The following is a 20355-nucleotide window of genomic DNA, read 5'->3' as shown; positions in this document are numbered from 1 at the left end:
TGATGGTTTGGATGAACTTTGAGTGTACAGTGATGCTTCTTCCATGATTTCAGTCAATCAATCAAACTCTCATACTGGGGGCTTCCCTGGTGGCGCAGTGGTTGAGAGTCCGCCTGCCAATGCAGGAGACACGGGTTCGTGCCCCGGTCCGGGAAGATCCCACATGCCGCGGAGCGGCTGGGCCCGTGAACCATGGCCGCTGAGCCTGCGCGTCCGGAGCCTGTGCTCCGCAACGGGAGAGGCCACAACAGTGAGAGGCCCGCGTACTGCAAAAAAAAAGAAAAAGAAAAAAAAAAAAAAAACTCTCATACTGATTATGCTGAATTGAAGTTACTAACTTTAATTATTTTCTTAATTTTAAGGTGCATCTTCCCAAAGCCTGGAGAGATTTATAGAAAGGTAAGTGGAAGAGGGAGGGATACAAGAAGTTGTTTTTAAGTTAAGTTTCTATTTTGAAAAATGAATAAAAACTCTCTGTTGTTACCCAGTAACCACTTATACTGAGCATCTATACCTTGTTAGTCACTTTCCATACACTGGGAAGTTGTCACTTCTTGGGCCAGTGACCATAGGAAGTGATTAATTTACATGTGTCCATAAAAATGCATACAAAGTGGGTAAAACTTAGGTCTGGCCAAAGTATTGCTTCTTAATCCTTGAACAAGAAAACAATTTTGTGCTTGTATTGGACTTAAAATTCAGAAGCAAGGCCTTGGGCGTCCAGAATAGAAACCTTGATAAACCCTTGATTTTTCAAAGTTGACCACAGGTCCACAGCTGTAATAATGTCCTACACGTCTGGACACAAGTAACTCAGATAACTCACCTGTGTTTATTCATGACAACTTCTGTGAAACATGCTGTAAAGATAGTAGTGTGTCCTCCTATGGGAGACTTCAATCTGCTCTTTTAGTTCTATGCATTTATGGGGTCTTTTCCTAATGGATAAGTGGGTTAACATTTACAGAGAAGAAGAGGGAAATGGGAATGAAAGAAAAATAGCAAAATGTTACCAAGAAGATGGTCATACAAAGATTCACAGCTAGGCTTCCAAGTGTTTGACATTCAGATTCCATCTATGGTTTCTCAGTTTGTCTAGGAACCAGCTGTTGGACCAACCAGCCATTGTCATATACGCCATGATTGGAAATGATGTCTGCAACGGGTGAGTTACTGAGAAAGGTTTGGAAAATTCTTTGACTCCGAGTTTCCCTGTCCTCTCAACTCGATCCACTCCATTACAGTAGCCTGCTGTGGAACTGAATTTCCCTATCTTAGCAAGTCCTAGACACATGTGAAATCAACGAAACCAAGCTGCAAAGCAGAAAGACTTTAAGAATATCTGACCCATTAATTCTTTGCTCTGATTCATAACAAAGGAGTGTGTCATGATCAACTCTGAGTTATACCGCAAGAAATATGTTAGTGCTAATCAAAAATCCAAGATTGAGAATCACGGCTTTTTAAATAAAATAAGGCAAAATCACAGCTCTCTCATAAGAACAGCTTCCTCACTCATATTCTGATTCACTTACCCACGTGGTCGAGACAGCATAGACCTGGAACTTTGCAGAGAAACTGCACGTGATTCACAGCCAATCCTATTTATGCCCATGGCCCATCGTAAGAAAGTAGTTTTGCTAAACTGCTAATATCAGTAGTGATTTCAAAATGTTGAATGCCTTCAGTCCCCCACAACATTTTGGAAGGCTTCTCGAAGTCTGTGCATACCCCTGAGAATACGCCGCACATGTGAATGCCATCTGTCCTGTGATCATGGCCAAAAAGAAAAAAAAAAAAGATAGGTGAGATCAGCTCTAAAACAACTCCCCAGTCGCCACCCACCCATCATGTTAGTAAAATAGAAAAGCAAAGCCAAGAGAGGTGACACGACTTGCCCAATTAATCGACTGATGGCAGAGCTGGACTCCAACCCAAGAGGTGTTAGAAGCAGGCCACCCTGTTCACTGCCCACCTTTTGCTTTCTCGTACTTCACTCACCAAGTTTCTGAGCCTGTGCTAAAAACATGGTTCTGTATTATGAACGTGTGTTTGCCCTCATGGATACCTCCAGGAGAGCTCCAGAGCTCTTACGGTGAAGGAGGTGTAGGCCTAAACGGTGAAGTGAGTTCAGGGCAGGAGATACCACACTGCCATCCAGAGATACTGATATGCCCTGCTTTGGCAGCCCCTAGACTGGTTTACCACTGTCCGCAGAACCCCAAGTCTGCCAAGACTACATGCTGAGGACCCAAGGTATCTCTGTAATGACCCACCTGGAACTCTGCAGTAAATAGCAAACAGCCCCAAAACCTTCCATAAGCCAAGAGCCACACCTGTCTCTATATCAGGTCATCCCCAGAGCAACCCTAAGAAGCAAATGTGATTGTCCCATTTTACAAATGAGGAAATTGGGGTTCAGCAAGGTTAGGTAAGGAACTTGCTTCTGCTGTTATTGAGCAGTAAAGCTGAGAGCCCATCCGGGTTCTCTGACTAAATTCTGTACTCTTTCTACAGTTCACACTTGCCTTATTTGCTTTCTTTTATGAATTCACTTTTAAACGTACGTATTGACCACCTATGAAATGCCAAGCTGTGTGCCTGGCTTTGGGATATGATGGCAAAGAGGCCACCGTCCCTAACTTCAAGGAGCTTATGGAAGGAGAAGCAATGAGCTTCAACCCCCAGTCCCATCACAAAACAGAACAAACCTATGGTCAGGTCAGCCAGTGCCCCTCCAACCTCTGGATCCTGTCCCGCTGGAGGGGACAGAGAACAAGCTGGTTATACTGCGTAAAAAACACCTGCAGAAAGAGCCTTTTAGTCCAAGAGCCCAAAATCCCTGAAACTGCACTTTTTCAGCAGAAGTTGTACACGCAGAGGCCCCTCCAGCCCAGTCCTGCTCTTCGTTTTCCAAGGAGCCGAAGGGCAGGCAGACATCAGTCAGAGACCCACGCCAGCCTCTCTGCCCTCTGGGGATCCGGGCAGAGAAGCAGCAAGCATTTGGGTGAAAGGATGGAGTTGGCAGTGTGGGATGTCCCTGCAGTGCCCACTTTGCAACGTCCTGTGGAGGGGTTAGAAAAATAAAGACAGATGGCAAGTATACCTCCCCATCTGCCAGAATGTCGAGGTGGAGGAGATTACCCCAAATGAGCAAAGTGATTTCATAAAAGCCCAAGCCAGCAACGAATTGCATAAGTCCATCCTGAAAAAACTTTTAGGGTATTTGCTTGACTTTTCTCTTTTTTTGTTACAACGATGCTCGCTTTTAGTAAAATAATGCAGCTATGTGCTTCTTTCTCAATTCTCTAAACAAACGTAGATAATAAATACTTGTTAAATGAATGAAGGTCATGATTGCAAGATAGCTTTTAGCATCAGGAATTCAAGAAGAAAGGTGAAATAGACAAACCTAGCTTTCTTGTTGTACCTCTACTCCATTTGGCCTAAGCTAACCCAACTTCTTTGCGCCTTTCCTATCATTGCCTTCAAAAGCTATAGAGTGTGAGTGATACAGAAGGAGAAAAATTCCTGGAAATAGGGCAAGTATGAGTGAGCTACAGCAGCGGAGGCTTGGGTAGCAAGGGCAGCAATGAGAAATGGGAATGGCCTCAAGTCATAAAGGGCGATGACAAACCTTCCCCAATATCCGATTACAACATCCCTGAAAGAAACATTGTAATTACTGGAAATGTATATAAAAAAAAAAAACAGAAGCATCTAACACTAGCCACAGAAATGGACATGGTTCCATTTTTTATAGTGGACCTAGACATTATAAATTGAACATTTTTCACCTAATGGAGAGAGCCAGAGCCGCCCTACGGAGGTTGTCTGTGTCGCCAGCTCCCAAGTGTTTTTCAGCAATGCCGATGTTTCAGTTGTCACCTAGGGCAGCTGGTCAGCACTGCATTAAGGGGAAGCAGTCAAGATGCTGATAGATCACAGACTCCAAGGAGCTGAACTGCCAGGAAACAATCCATTCTATCCAGTCAAGGGTAGAAAACCAGCAGAGAAGGGAATGGATAGAACTCTGCTGCTCAGAGGAGTCTTCTCTCCCAGCCTCCTCAGTGAAGGTGTGGGTAGCCAAGGGAAGAATGAGCTTCTCTACCAGCCAGCATGTTCCAGGCCATATCCTCTTTTAGGGGACCCAGGATCTCTATGCATCGGGTAATGTGGGCCCATTGAGACCCCACCCCATTCCCAGTCTATGTCAAGATGCCTCCTCATGGAGGTTGGATGGGAGGTCAATAATGTGATTACAACTGGGGGCCTGAAACCAAGGGCTACCTCTGTTACCTGGATGCTTCAAAAATACGAAAGCGAGCTGTGAGTGAAATCTGAGCGCTCAACCACAGCTTTGGGCTTTCACTCTGGTTCTGGGCAACGTTTTCTGCAGAGGCTGTTTACCTTCCTCCTTGAGAGGGGGGCACCCCTGCCGTCAGCCATCAGTGAAATCTGGCTGGAACACCCGCCAGGGTAATGGCCCTGCACCCAAGTCATGAGGCTTACCTTGCGTGATCAGGCACAATTCATTAGGACAGGGACAGACTCTGAGCCACCCGAAACACGAGGCTCTTTATCTGTTCCAAGCCCACCACGTGTTCCTGACGTGTGAGAGCGTGGCACTGGGCACCATCTTCTCTCCCATTATTTTCCTGGAATGAGCGTCACGTCTCTCAACCTGGCTTTCATAGTTCTCCCCTGTAAGCCCTGCACCCTCAACCCCTCACCTCTCCAGGACTGACCAGCGTGAGCTCACCGGTGTGTGAGGAAGGGTGCAGGGCACTGCCGCGGCAGGCAAACACGGGATGGCAAAGTGAACCTGACGTGGGCTCCAGAGCACCTGCGTGAAGAGGTTTAGACACTTTCAGCTCAGCCCATGCAGCCTTTGACAGCAGGGCAGGCCTAGGAGGTGTTTCCCAAACCACTGGGACTCTTTGGTCCCAAAATACTAGTGCTAAGTCCCCTCAAATATTACCGGAGGAGAAAGAGTACACAGGTCAAAGGGTGTTGAGAATTTTTCAGGGACAGGGTCAGAGGGACCATCTATGGCATCCAGAGGAGGTGACCCACCACCTGTCACTCAGACCCTTTTGCCTTTGCCTGCACTAAGAATTGGTTAATTTTGCTATACACACTACAGGGTTTACCTGGCGATGCGCGTATGTAAATTATCTAGCTGTACGTGATGGAGCAAAGATGACTGGAGAATGTTCCAGCAGAAACACCAAGGCTTCCATTCTTCTTTTTTTTTTTAACTTTTTATTTTATATTGGAGTATAGCTGATTAACAATGTTGTGATAGTTTCGGGTGCACAGCAAAGCGACTCAGCCATACATATACGTGTATCCATTCTCCCCCAAACTCCCCTCCCATCCAGGCTGCTGCATAACATTGAGCAGAGTTCCCTGTGCTATGGGTAGGTCCAGCAGGACCTACACAGTAGGTCCTTGTTGGTTATCCTTTTTAAATATAGCAGTGCGTACATGTCAACCCCAAATTCCCTAACTATCCCTTCCCTCCACCCGGGAACCATAAGTTCTTTCTTTAAGCCTGTGTGTCCGTTTCTGTTTTGTACATATGCTCATTCCTATCATTTCTTTTTAGATTCCACACATAAGCGATCTCATAGGATATTTCTCTTTCTCTGTCTGACTTACTTTACTCAGTATGACAACCTCTAGGTCCATCCATGTTGCTACCAATGGCATTATTTCATTCTTTTTGATGGCTGAGTAATATTCCATTGTATATATGTACCACATCTTCTTTAGCCATCCCTCTGTCGATGGACATTTATGTTGCTTCCATGTCCTGGCTATTGTAAACGGTGCTGCAATGAACACTGGGCTGCATGTATCCTATCAGACCATATGCTTTTCTCTGGATATACACCAAGGCTTACATTCTGATTTCGCTTAGCAATTAGCCATTTTAGTGATGCTTGCTTAATTTGTGAGGTGCCCTTTCATGAATGCAAATGAGCTGAGATTCTTTGTTTATCATCAGGGTTGTGTCTCTAACTAAAAAATAATCATTAAATAGGGAGTATGGGAGAGTTTGCTCCATCTTAACTCATCTTGCCTTTAGGTGGTTGGAGAGTCTTAGCTCAGCATCATTGCTTTGTGCCAAAGCATTGTATCAGCAGAAGAAAAACAAAAAACAAAACCCTGAGATGCCAAGGCGAAAGTTAATAGCCGTGCATTCTAGCTTTACCAATGACAGAAGACAGGATATAGACACCCAACTTGCTTTGTTTCACCCCTGCTGTCACACTCCAAACACACAGTGAAGACAAAACCTGGTTACTCTGAACCCCGTTCTCCTGGTCTGAACAAACGCACGAGGCAGCCTGAATCCCCTTCACAAAGTGGGGTCCTTCTAGGGCTTCTGTGCATCTGCAAATCAAGCCAAATCCTTAACCAACCTTTGGCTCCTAGTAGGTAGGCAACCTATTCTCAAATCCTTCTGAGTGCTTTTTATGCAGGCTGGAGAGCTTCTTATTCATAAAGTCGTATAATTTTCCCCAAAGTAATGAAAAACATGAATATAGCATTTTATTCTACATGCTGGGGTTTTGTACAATGGGACAGCTCTTTCTCTTTCCTCCGATCTCTCTTTCTCTCTCTCAGAAAGTCCAAGGAGCTCATGACCCAGTGCAGAAGCACATACACCAACCACACCGAACGCCCCGAACGTCAGATTTGCTCCACCTTTTCCTCTGTGCAGCGACATATTGCCCCTCACAACCTGGCCTGTGTGACCTTCACACCCATGGTCAGCCTGTCACCCTCTGGACAGCAACAACGTGAAAAGTCATTTTATTTCACTAAGTGACATAGGTGGAGGGGAAATGACATAAAATTACAATGTTTTCTGCCCCTCCCATTAATATTTAGCTTTCTTCCTCATTTTAGAAAGAATAAAAATGATATGAGAACCCCTTTCATTTTGACTGTTTCTCTGATTACAAAATAACATGTGTTGTGAGAAGTTCAAATAATACAGGCCTAGGAAGTGAAAGTTTCTCCAGAATCACTCCCTACCGCCCCACCACCACTGCTTAGAGCTAACCACTAGAGATGTTTCCTGTATTTGCAGCCAGATTTTTTCTATGTAAGTTCTAATGTACAGACTGATTAATATTCATTGAAATAAAATAATATTATGCTCACTGCTCTGTTATTTGTTCTCTTCGCTCAACAATACTTTTTAGCAGTCTTTTCCATGCTAAGACATACAGATTATTCTTTTAAAAAAATTGTGTTTTATTGAGGTGAAATTCACATAATGTAAAATTAAGCATTTTAAAGTGAACGATTCAGTAGCATTGAGTACATTCAAAATGTCGTGCAACCATCACCTATATCTAGTAACTTCGTTCTTTTTAATGGCTGTATAGAGGTTTACTGCATGGATCTACTATAATTTATATAGCCAGGCCTTTTAGCTTTTCCCAATTTTATTCTATTCCAAGAACTGTTGTCATACTTGTATGTACATTTTTGCACATTTGTGGAAATGTTATGATAGGACCACTTCCCAAAAGAGAAATGTCAAGGTCAAAAGTTAAACCAACTTCAAGTTTTGACACATTCTGAAAAATTCCTTCCAAAATGAAAACACCAATTTCCATTTAGGAACAGCTCCCTTAAAAGTGACAAGAGTGGACACCCCTAGGGGCTTCTTTCTGTCTCCTCTTCCCATGTCTCTTGTTTCTCGGGTCCAGCTCGTGAGTAATGAACTTACTTTTTCTGGTTTGGAAGCTGTATCAAACTCCCTAGGGCTGCAGTGACAAAATATCACAAACTGGGTGAGTTCAAAAAACAAAAATTTATTCTTTCACAGTGTTGGAGGCTAGAAGTCCAAAATCAAGGGGTCAGCAGGGCCATCTCCCTCTGAAGTGTCTCGGGGAAATCTTTCCTGTCTTTTCATCCTTCTCCTGGCTCCCTGCAATCCTCGGCATTCCTTGCTTGTGGCAGCATAACTGCAATTTCCACTTCCAGCTTCACATGGCCTTCCTCCCTATGTGTGTGGGTCTCTCCTCTTCTTAAAAGGACACTAGTCATTGTATTTAAGGCCCAACCTAATCCAATATGACCGCATCTTAACTGATTACATCTGCAGAGACCCTGTTTCCAAATAAGGTCACATTCTGAGGGAGGCTATTCAATCCACTCCAGGATCATTAGGTAAATCTGGAATTTTAAGGACTTAAAATAGAAAATAACTTATAGCATGATTCCATTTAGGTTAACAACAGGCAGTTTAAAGCCTAAAGAGAATTCTGTTTTCAACTCCCAGGTTAATGCAGGTTAGTATCTTAATTCAAATTTGATATGTTCCTGAAGGCTTGTACAAAAGTCAACGGTGCAAAAAATGAACAATAATAGACTTACATATTAAAGCCAAAAAATATTCTAGAATCCCTATTATACCTTGCCTTTTTTCCCCAATAAACGTAAGTTTATTGATTCAATCCTTTAATCATTTATTCAACACACAGTTACTACATGCAGTGTTCTGCTCCAAGCACTAGAAATACAGCAATGAGCAAAACAAACCCCTGCCTACATGGAGTGTAGTTTACCTACTACAACTACGAGTATAGTTCACAGTACTGAGCATTTGGCCAGGTAGCAGTTTCAAAAATAAAGAAAATGGGTAACATGAGGTGTGGTCATCTACAAACACTGGCATTAACAGTTCATCCTGTCCTGGGAGAAGCAAAAGAAATGAGACATAGGGAAGAGCAGACAGTAGAGGGTCTCAGTGCTAAGCCACAGAGTTTGAATTTCATTCTGTAGTAGATAAGAGTCATCAAAGTGTGTTTTAATGGCAGGGAAGGAGGAAAGGTTGTATTAAACAGTTCAATAGAAAGTATGTTAGTATTATGTTAAACTTGTCAGTCACTTAGGTTCTGGACTTCAGTGTGATAGTCTTTATCATTGCCCTCTGAAATGCTATTATGTAAATTAATTAACCACTCCTTAGTTTTCTTTATTCCCTTAAATCATTTTTTGTTTGTTTGTTTTGTTTTGTTTTGTTTTTCGGTACGCGGGCCTCTCACTGTTGTGGCCTCTCCCGTTGCGGAGCACAGGCTCCGGATGCGCAGGCTCAGCGGCCATGGCTCACGGGCCCAGCTGCTCCACGGCATGTGGGATCTTCCCGGACCGGGGCACGAACCCGTGTCCTCTGCATCGGCAGGCGGACTCTCAACTACTGTGCCACCAGGGAAGCCATGTTTTTTTGTTTTTTGAATTTTATTTTATTTATTTATTTTTTATACAGCAGGTTCTTATTAGTTATCTATTTTATACATATTAGTGTATATATGTCAACCCCAATCTCCCAATTCATCCCACCACCACCATCACCACCCCCGCTTTCCCCTCTTGGTGTCCATACGTTTGTTCTCTACATCTGTGTCTCTATTTCTGCCTTGCAAACTGGTTCATCTATCCCATTTTTCTAGATTCCACATATACGTGTTAATATACGATATTTGTTTTTCTCTTTCTGGCTTACTTCACTCTGTATGACAGTCTCCAGGTATATACCTTGCCTTTTAAAGATAACAAGAAAGAAAGGAGGAAGGAAGGAAGGAAGGAAGGAAGGAAGGAAGGAAGGGGAAAGGAAAGGAGGAAGGAAGAAAGGAAGAAAGGATGGAAGGAAGGAAGGAAGAAAGGAAGGAAGGAAGGAAGGGAGGTTTAAATGGAACTTTCAATGATGTATTTCTAGTATTTTGTACAGTCCTCACTTTTGTTCTTTTCCAAACCAAATGAAAATAAGACAACCAGCTTAAATTCAGTAACTGTCTAATTGAAGCTAAAGATTTGCTACTTTCACTTATGATTTACATCTTTGTCTTAAATTCTTTGATTTTAGGACTGTGCTCTTATAACTACTTTCAGCACTTCCTTTTTCTGTTTTCACTAATTTTGTGGAACAAGAAGATAAAAATATAATTAAAAATTTCATATATCCTCTATAGAGCACACGCACTTCTATATAGAGAAAGGCAATGATGCAAATTGGAATTATCTGTTGACAGATATTGTTGCAGGGGTATAGCCTGGAATAGCAGTCTATCAGGAAATTCATGAAAGTTCAAATTCATTGTAGAACGGAAAGATGTAATGTGGACACATAATGTCACTTCATTTCTCAGTGAAGTTTCATCTCCCTGACTGTTATATATGTGAAAAGTTTTAAAGACCAAGTTGCAGAGCTCAAAGTGTCAAACAAATAATAAGCAATACCAGACCCCTTTGATTCTACTAACTGTGTGTAAGAGTCAAGATAAGTGAAGTTATGCTGCAGGAACAAACAGCCCCTAAAATCTTAGTAGCATAAAGCAATAAATATTTATTCACTCGCACTACATTGTCCATCAGGGATCACCATGGAGTCTGTTCCAGGACTCAGACTGGTGAAGCAGCTGCTTTCTAGAACATTGCTCAGACTCATGGCAAAGAGAAATGGCATCCTGGAGGCTCTCATACAACCAAACATGACACATGTCACTTCTGCTCACAACTCATAGGCCAGACCTGGCCCACCTAACAACAAGGGAGTCCAGAAACCAGAAATATTTTTTAAATAACACCAATAACTACTGTGTGTGTGTGTGTGTGTGTGTGTGTGTGTGTGTGTGTGTGTGTGTTTTGGGGGTGGATCTTATATTTGTGTGCATTTATCCTATAATATACTAAGATATTTTCTGTTTCTTTTGTGAACAGGAAGAGTGATCCCGTCCCAGGAATGACCACTCCTGAAAAATTGTACTCAAAGGTCATGCAGACTCTGCAGTATCTAGATTCTCACCTGCCAAATGGCAGCAATGTTATTTTATACGGCTTACCAGATGGAACCTTTCTCTGGGATAATTTGCACAGCAGATATCATCCTCTCGGTATCAGTTTGAAGATGTTTTTACTCCTTAACAATGTCAATGTATTCGTAGTTCAAATATATGTAGTTCAAACCATATAGGAATATACCTAAAATGCCACCAGAACGATGAAGGGAAGAGCACCCAGGTACAGGATCTAAAAGGTCAGTATCCAAAGGTGGCCAGAACCAGATCCAAAGTCAGAAAGGGCAGATGTATTTGGCAAAGAATTAGGACAAACTGAAAGGTAAGAGTTTAAAACTCCTTCACTGAAGGTGAAATCTAGAAGGAGCCAGTGAAGCCCAAACAAGAGATAGGAAGGAGACAAAGGAAAGGATTTCTCCAAACCTCAGTGGTGAGTGCCCCCTAGTGGCCAGGATTCTAATGACGTCTGTGCACCCTGGTAGCCAGTTACAGCTCTGTAGAACTGGGTCCTCCAGAGGGCTTGCTCCCTGCTTCTGCACTCTCTTGGAGTCCTTGGCTCTGAAATGCTTTAAAGTTCCAAGAAATTTCTAATAGAATCTCTAGCATGCCAGATGCTTCACAAACATTGTGAAAGTAGTAGTAATTCACCTTGGGAAGGGCTGCCATGCTGATCCTTAAAACAATTCTGTGAGATAAATGTTTCTATTAATTCCATTTGATAGATGAAAAAACTAAGGCTCAGAGAAGTTGTGTAGCTTGCCAAATGTTGCACAGCTTATTGTATATGCAAGCTGGGTGTAGCAGGGCTCTCTTTCTGTGTTTCAGGGAAGAATGTCCTTCCAAAAATACTTATTATATGCCAGGCGCTGTTCTAGGCACTGTGTAACCATCAGTGAACATAATAGTCAAAAATCTCTGCCAACATAAGCTTATGTTACAGTGGGAGAAAGACTCCAAAAGTCAGAGGATGATAAGTGTTACTACAGAAAATTAAGCAGGGAGGGAGGATGGGCAGTGCTGGCCTCAGGCCTCTCTGACAGGCATCTACAAGGAGGGGCCTGGGGACCACCCCCTCAGCCCCATATCGACAGCACCTGTGCCAGTCTCTCATGGAAAGGGGCTGCCCTTTCCCTGGTATTGCCATAGCCACCTCCTTAGACCAACCCAAGCGACAGTGCCCAGGTGCTACAGTGTCCTGGAGGTCCAAGCAGTTCCTTATGAGTCAGGTGAGCAGTTCAGAGGGGGAAGACCTGAAACTCCTTCCTTTGCGCCCTCCTTAGTGGGTAGAGGTGGAGAGCTTTCCCTTGCATACATAACATCCTTGTGTCTTTTCAATCCCCTCTTGTCCTCCTCCTGTAGTTCCTGTTTAAGCCAACCTCCCTACCAGCTCCCGCAGGAAGTTCTGCACCGCCCCACATAAGAGCAGGGACCCTTTAACCAGCTCTCAAAGGGCTCTGACCCCTTCACTGCGGTCCCTTCACTGGGCAACAATGGAACATGTCCACATTCCAGGCTCCCCACCGATGCGACTGAAGTCATTTTCCTCTTCAATTATGAAATGTGCCACAAATGTTATTATTCCAAGGAAACACTGTCCAGCCTCTCATGAGGAAAGCATGTTCCTCCTATTCACATGGCTTTGACCACGCCCTTTAGAAATGATAACATGATCACACAGTGAACTTGACTCCATTCTGGGCTGCTTTGGACATGTGACGGACAACCACTTGGGCTGATCATGTCTCTTTGAGCCATTTGGGGATGAAAAGTTCAGTTCCCCCAACAGATGTTCTCAGACTCCTAGATTTCTCCCATGCTAAGAAATGCTTGGGGAAGGGGAGTTGGGAGTAGGGGAGATGTGCTCCCAATTTACTGTCACACCAATAGGGACTTGACTTTGGGTTTTCTGACTTTAAACCCCATTCCCTTCCCATGAACTGCAGTTAGACTGCCTCCATAAATTTTCTCAGATATGCCAGGCCGTTCCCTTGACTCAACCATAGTATGTAAAAATGACTCCACGTAATTTGGAAGAGAGCAAGGGAAGGAAAAGGGTGATCGATCAGGGGACTCATCAATCACTTGGTGGATTCTTTTGGCCGGTGGTTCTCATCAAGGGGCAACCCACCCACCCATTATCATATCACCCCTGGAGATGGAGTGCTACTAGCATCCAAGGGGTAGAATCCAGGAATGTTCCTAAACATCCTACAATGCACAGGACAGCCCCCTACGACTGAGAATGTCGACAGCACCAAGGTTGAGAAACCCTGCTCTAGGCTTTGCGTTATCCTCAGATGGCCTCCCTCCAGCCGCTGATCTAGACTAGCACTTCACAGCACGAGAGCAATAGGTGGAACAAGTGTGTTCTATATAAACAACTCTAGTTTGGGGGTAGGGGGAGTCCAATGAGGGAGAAAGTTATAACCACCTAAAATTTGTTGAATGTTTTTCAGTTATTATTCACATCCTAAATTATCCCTGCTGCCTGGTTGCCATGAGAAATAAATCATAAATTCCTCAACGAAGCATCAGGGTCCTTCCTAAACAGACTGGGGAAGTAGGTGGGATTTACCCAGCGTCCTCATTCGTCCCCTGGCAGGCTCCTAACTCACATAAGGTGAGAAGCTTGAACAGGGGGCTGCTGCCCTCTCATTGCCTCCGTTCTGCCCTGCTCCACATCCAGTCTTTGAATCTTCGTTCCCACAGACAGGAACCGGCCGTGAAGCAGGTTAATGCTAGCTCAGCCTCAGGGCTTGGTCGCTTTGCCCAGGTTAAGGTGGATCTCATCTTAATCAACAGCCACACACCTGAGTCTGGTTCCTGGGGCACTGTGCTAAGGGTGGGGCAAGCAAATAAAAGGGGGTTTCCATTTATTCTGCCTTTGAGCAAAGAAACATGATGATGATAATCTGTAGACTTGACTTTAGCCACCCCTTAAGGATTAAGAAAGAGGCCGGGAGCAAAAGGGGTCAGGGGAGAAGCCCTGCGTCAGTGATGACATTCTCTGCTGCCTCAGTAAACAGGTGGGAATTCAGCCTGACTATTCAGGAAAGAGAAGGTTAAATGCCACAGCATCAGGTGTGCAGGTAGTGGAGGCCCAGAACAAGAATGGGTGTCTTGCTGACTCCTGCTGGGGAGGAAGGGGCTAACATCATTCCTCTTAGCCTTGTCTGTGAGTCACGACCCAGTCACTGCCTGACCGCCAAGGGCTGTGACAGCCCCACAGGCTCTACCAGCAGTTAAAATTCCTGGTGAGAATGTCTTGTCTTTTTGAGGAATTACCAGAAAGTAAGTCTCACACATTAGGATTATACATTCATAGATCTTTCAAGTAAGTTTATGTTTGATCAGGGATGAGTCCTCTCAGGCGCAGTCTATAAGGAAGGCAATCTTTCCATTAATATGTCTGAGATAACGATTATGTGCTTTGAGGGTAAAAATGATGCAAAGATGAAGTCCTTGTCCTCTAAGGAAAGGACAAATAGTATATAGATCCTGACAGTGAAATTAACGAGGGCCAACGACACCTCTCTAAGCCATATGCATTCAGGGAGCTATCCAAAGGGTCAGACTATGATCAGGAAGTCTGGGAGCGCTGGCTGCAAATAAGTCTACGAGTCAGCCTTCTTTGAAGGGCCTCTGCCACAAAATAGCCGCAAAAACTCCGTTTTGTCCCAATTACTCTTAAACTTGAAACCTAATGTATTTTAAAATACCTTGTAGCATACCTTCAGTTTTATTACTGGCTTCCTTCCTGTCTAAATTAACGTGGTTTTACCAAGGTTTAACACACTCAGATGGTATTTCATGAAGGTGTGGCTGATCTCTGTTAGCACTAAGCTCGTACGGTAGCTAAAATTTCAACTGTGGTCCCAGCGTTTAATAAATGCCAAAGACTCTGCCCTAAAGAACATACACATGACTGAGACTCGAGCTGCTACTATAGGAGCTGGGGTAGATCCCTTTGATCTTCAGAGGGAGCATATGGTATCAACTGGGCCAACCCACAGGCTCCCATCCCTTACACACACACACACTGATGGTTCCTGGCCACTGTGGGACAGCCCTCTGCCCCTGTCCTGGGCAGTCATGACCACCTGTCTTCACCAGACTCACTTTCTAACCAGGGATTCACAGACACCACCTCTTTGCACGTAGGTACAACATGTAGGTAGGATGAGTCTTTATACCAGGGCTTCTCGATATGGAAGAATACCATTAAAGTAACAGGATAAAAAGTCATACATAAAAAGAAAGAGCGAATAACTGACAGTTCCAATCAGTGGAGAAAAGCATAAGAACCGTTCTCCCTCTTCGTCATAAACCCATCACAGGCACTCCCAGCCAACCTTCCACATGACCAGCCCCAGGGACACGCTGACCTTTAATAGGCAGGAATACCAGAGAGAAGGGAAACCAACCCATTATACCTTTCCCAGTTTTCTTCTAACTACAGCTAATGTGTGCTTATCCTGTCCACAGACCCACCTACTCACCTAAGAATTTCCCCTCCATCAACCTGGTCCAATTAGAGCCAGTGCCAGAATAGCAAGGACATGAAGGGGAGGGAACAGGGATTGGTCCAGAAGGAGGATATGCCTTGTGGTCTCATCCTAACGTGTTCCGGGACCTCAGCAGTAAGACAGTAGGAAGAGGGGAGTAAGCTGGGATGCAACGAGGCTACGGCTCAGCTCAGCCCCCAAAGGGGAGCCAGCAGATGAGCTTCCAGTATCCAGGGGCAGGATAAACTCCAGTCCCCCTGGATATCAGAGCAGTCCAGTCTTGCAGGTGGGGAGGGAGAGGGTGCAGGAGTGGTATTTACGGTCAGGCATGAGGTACCACCTCCAGCAGGTTGAAGACACTTCATCCACTGGGCAGGGAAAAGAGAGAGGCCACCAGGTGAGAGTCAGGGCCAAGCAGGGCGTCAGGGCCCCAGCCAAGCTCCCTAAGGTTTATTACAAGGCCCCCCCGTCCCAACAAAGAAACAAGATGGCAGAGGGAAGGCTGCCGCTCAGCAGGGGGTGAGGGTCAAGTCCTCTGGGCAAGTGGAGGATTGAGGGTGGGGAACGCAGGTTGAAGGTGTCAGTCACTGCAGCTGGGCTGGACTGAGACAGGCAGGGACGCATACAGAAAGGAGGTAAATTACAAAAGCACACACCAAAAAAAATAGAGGGAAAGCAGCCTCTGTGATGGAAAGCAGGATCTTGGAGAAAGATGGATCATGGAGCTCAGAGCTCCACGTGGAGCCCATAAAATGAAAGTGAAGACAGAAGCCAGTGGCTTGGGATTCATCTAAAATGTGAAAATGCAGCCACCTCTGGAGCACAGAGAAGACCCAGCATGTCACTGTGACTTTAATGGCGATAATGAGCCTGTGGTTTTCCAGTCCTGGGATTCACTCACCCACACAGAGAGAGAATATATTTTTCCTCTATGACAAGAAAATTGAATCTATCTTTCAGTCTAACTGATCTGAGGTATAAGTGAAAAATAAGACTGTGTTCTATCACCTTCAGTCTTTCTCTTCGCTCCGAGATAGGCCCTATTATTTTCCTTTATTTTTTCAAGCATGAGGGAAGTGTTAATGGATAAGACATCGGCCATTCACCCCCGAGATTTGGGAGAACCTGGATTTTGGGTCTCAGCCACAGTATGAGACTTGAATTGCCTGGGTTCGGGGGTGGGGCGCACAGTGCGGTAGAAGGGGCGGTGGTGGGAGGCGAGAAGAGAGAATAAATAACGCCCCCAGATTCTGGGTCCACAGCTGATATTTGGAAAGACTCTGCATGAACTCACATTTGGCGTTTACCACTTCATGCGTGTGTACTTCTTTAACCTGCACCAAAAAATAGAGCCTATCTACTAATGACGGCTCAAATAAGATAACCGCTGGGCCATGAAGGGATAGAACGAACGTGCCAGCCTCCCCAGTCCGATAGCCACACAAGCACTTGTGGAAAACCAGTTCACCAAACTGCAGGACAGTGCGTGGTCAGACCTTCAGACCCTCCAGAGTCCCGCCAGGCCCTCAGCCTGGGATGATCGGGTCAGACCTGAGTGTTTCATAAACACAAAAGGAGGAGGATTTGGTCAACTCCCACCTTCCATGCTCCCTGGACCCCACAGGGACTTGACGTTTCATACCATTGCCAGGAGAAAGCCACTGCTCTGCCAGTCCTTTGTTAGTGGTGTTCTGGTCCATACGGTGCCCTGCATCCCTCTACTTGGGGTCCAGATAAGGTCAGGCCCCTCACACCCTGCCCTAGCCCGTGTGAAGAGCTCGAGAGAGGAGTAAACTCCTTGGGGCCGCTCCCCAGCCCCAGGTCTGAATTTCTAGGGGGCTCAGAAAGAAGGAAAGCACAGGCATCTTCAAGAGCAACGCTAAATGCATAGGCAGGGCAGGTCCCTGGAGGCGCCAGCCTTCTGCAAGAGAGGCAGGCTCACCCACCAGGGTCCCTAGGCGGCCGCTCTATCTGAGTGAATGCAACATGCCGGACCTCTCTGTTTTCCAGGCCAGCTGAACAAGGACGTGACCTACGCGCATCTCTACTCCTTCCTGAGCTGTCTCCAGGTGAGCTCACGCTGACTTGTTCCAAAGCTATGTTCCCACAACCAGCACTGTTCTTCTGTAATCAGTGTTTTCCTGCTCTCAGGTCAGCCCCTGCCACGGCTGGATGTCTTCCAATAAAACGCTCCGGACTCTCACTTCAGAGGTAGGGCTGTCGCATGCCCTTTGATACTGTCTTTGATCATTCTCTCCCTGTGTTTGCTGCAGGGTTTTCACTGGGGCTGGGATTTTGGCAGGGTGATGGCCTCCAAACTGGTGAATAAAAGAAACAAACTCCTGGATGCTTGAGGAGTCAGGAGAATGCGGGGTGCCCTGTCTCCCTCCTTCTGCCTCGCTGAGTCTGTAGTTCTTGCTGGGTTTCTCAATCACTGTCTCTATGTGTGCCTGTCTCTCTTGTACACACACATGCGTGTACACGCACAAACACACACATGCCTTTGAAAGCTGGTCCTAGGCATATTTGTAGAGTCAGAGAAGTGATGAAGGTTAGGGGTACGCAGTGCTGGAATTCTCCCAAGGTAGGGGAGGACCAACTGCCCCAGAGCCTTCCTTTCTTCTCTGAGAAAGTTTTCCACATTTCTTTCACAGATGGTAAATAATTTCTTTGTAAGGAATTTAGTAAACATTTTTTACAAGGGAAATATATTTCAATTTTTAAAAACCTTAGAAAATGTAAAAAATCCAAAAAAAATAACAAAAATCACTCAAAATCCCACCACCCAAAATTAATATATATGTATGTCTTTCCAATATTATTTTCATAGATAGTTATTTTGGGGTTTTTGCCTACATAGTATCAGAACACACATATTGTTTTGTGCCTTCTGATGTTTATAATCATTCCTCCACATCATAATTTTTTTTTTTTTTTTTTTTTTTTTTTTTTTTTTTTTTTGCGGTACGCGGGCCTCTCACTGTTGTGGCCTCTCCCGTTGCGGAGCACAGGCTCCGGACGCGCAGGCTCAGTGGCCATGGCTCACGGGCCCAGCCGCTCCGCAGCATGTGGGATCTTCCCAGACCGGGGCACAAACCCGTGTCCCCTGCATCGACAGGCGGACTCTCAACCACTGCGCCACCAGGGAAGCCCTCCACATTAGAATTTTGTAATCATTTTAGAAAATAGAGCATATGAATATGCCATGATTTATTTCATCCCTTGGTGTTGGACATATGGATTGTTTCTAATTTTCCACTATGATAGATAGCGTTGTGATGAACCTTTGTATATATGAAGATGTATGTCTTTGTGTACCATGTCTATTTCCTTAAGACAAATTCCTAGGAAATTATTGGGTCAAAGAGTACGTCATGTTTAACGATTTGATCCCTATCACCAAATTGCTCTCTAGAAAGGTTAAACAGATTGACATTCTCAATCACATATCCCATGGCAATACTCTTTATTATCATGATTGTTCATCTTTTCTTTGCCAAACCCATGGGGAGAAAGTGGTATCTTAATACTTTAATTTGCACTGATTTTGTTCCTAATGAATTTTAACAGTTTTGTATGCTCGTTGGTCATTTGTGCATGGATGGAATTTAATATGCAGAGCTGCTCTCTGCTGGTGACTTGCAGTCGGGGTGGGGTGGGGACTATTGATTTCTTTGTTCTGCCTGAATTGTCTCCCTAAAGCCCAAGTCTAGGTTTCATGAAATTCTCCTTGTTTCCTTTGTATTCAGAGAGCAGAACAACTCTCCAATATGCTGAAAAAAATTGCAACCAGCCAGAAATTTACGAACTTCAATCTTTTCTACATGGATTTTGACTTCCAAGAAAGTAAGTTTTGCTTGGTTTAGGTATTGACACAAAACAGAAGCAGCGGCTACCATTTAGAGCCTACCTGGGCAAGGCGTTTGTTTACAAGCCAACAGGCAGTATATTGGGCAGGGTCGCTTCTCCCCATTCTGACGCATTAATAGCTCTGAGTATTGAAAAAAGATAAAGTGTGAGACTCTTTCTGGAAAGGTGGAAGCTTAGCATCACCTCCTTACTTCACCATTATTTTAGAATCCCTGAAGCAATAGAGCCAGTGACCAGCTGGAAACAGCTTTGGGCTGGGAGCCAACAGGTCAGTGGAATCATCTAACTTATTCTTGACAGTTTAGCAATGCCCCTCTTACGGCTGGGCTAAAGATGAGTGTGACAGGAATGAGGGGTAAGGCAGTGCCTCTCCTTGGGGCCACTGGATTACCCAAGGACTCAAAACAAGGCAGATTCCCAGACCTCACACATGATGAAACTAATGAGTCTCAAAGGGAGGACTTCAGATGCCTATGGCAAAGTGGACACACGATATCCCAGCTTTCTGGAAAGAACATTACTGCTGCTTTTCTAGCATTCTATCCAAACATTGGGGTCACTGATGAGTGGCCACAAGAAAACAGGCATGATTACTAGATTTATCCTTTACATCTTGACTCTGAAAAATTATTATCTATTGACTTTAATCCTTCCAGTCCCCTTTTCATTGCTAAGCAACTGTTATGCAAGAGAAAAGTCTCTGTTGATCGTCTGCCAGCTGAGATGATGCTAATGAAAAGCTTTGCAGTGTATGCAAAGAGTGGACGATTTCTCATACGGAGTTTATCATCTCTGTCTCCCCACCACCAACTCCCCCAGCCCAAGCATCTGGGATGAGACAGATGGCCGTCATGAATTATCAAATATTACATTAGCTGACACGTTTTGCATTGTAGACTCTAGTACTTCAATTCTGAACATCTTTTCAACAAGACTGATCTCCGTTAACTAGATTTCCTGCCTCGGTGATATATATTTCTCTCATGGGGAGAGACATTTTGATAAATAACCTGTCATTAAAATGCAGAGTTAAAGCCTCATTAATGAATTCCTGGTGTAAACAAATGCACCACCAAGTGATCTTTGATCATCACCCACCCTGAATATAGATAAAGTTTTTAAAAATATAATATTGCCTAGTATTCACTAGAGACTTT

The 20355-nt window shown here is 44.5% G+C and overlaps 1 protein-coding gene across 5 annotated transcripts in view; it reads left to right on the top strand.

Annotated features, from left to right (window-relative positions):
- AOAH (acyloxyacyl hydrolase) overlaps window positions 1-20355 on the top strand; it is a 170637-nt gene that overhangs the window by 133304 nt on the left and 16978 nt on the right. For 4 of the 5 annotated variants that reach the window (XM_019925453.3, XM_019925442.3, XM_019925444.3 and 1 more), the window contains 6 exons: window positions 363-399; window positions 1091-1165; window positions 10747-10919; window positions 17339-17397; window positions 17480-17539; window positions 19078-19174. In XM_019925453.3, coding sequence (XP_019781012.2) covers window positions 363-399; window positions 1091-1165; window positions 10747-10919; window positions 17339-17397; window positions 17480-17539; window positions 19078-19174 — 501 coding nt within the window. Of the gene's footprint in view, window positions 1-362; window positions 400-1090; window positions 1166-6636; window positions 7144-10746; window positions 10920-17338; window positions 17398-17479; window positions 17540-19077; window positions 19175-20355 lie in introns of those variants that run through there. The other variant, XM_033863158.2, reaches the window with a different exon arrangement.

This window comes from Tursiops truncatus, chromosome 9 (genome assembly GCF_011762595.2).
Source record: "Tursiops truncatus isolate mTurTru1 chromosome 9, mTurTru1.mat.Y, whole genome shotgun sequence".
In the NCBI taxonomy this organism is placed as follows: Eukaryota; Metazoa; Chordata; class Mammalia; order Artiodactyla; family Delphinidae; genus Tursiops; species Tursiops truncatus.
The sequence above is the reverse complement of the archived record's forward strand: the minus strand, read 5'-3'. Positions and strand labels throughout refer to the sequence as shown.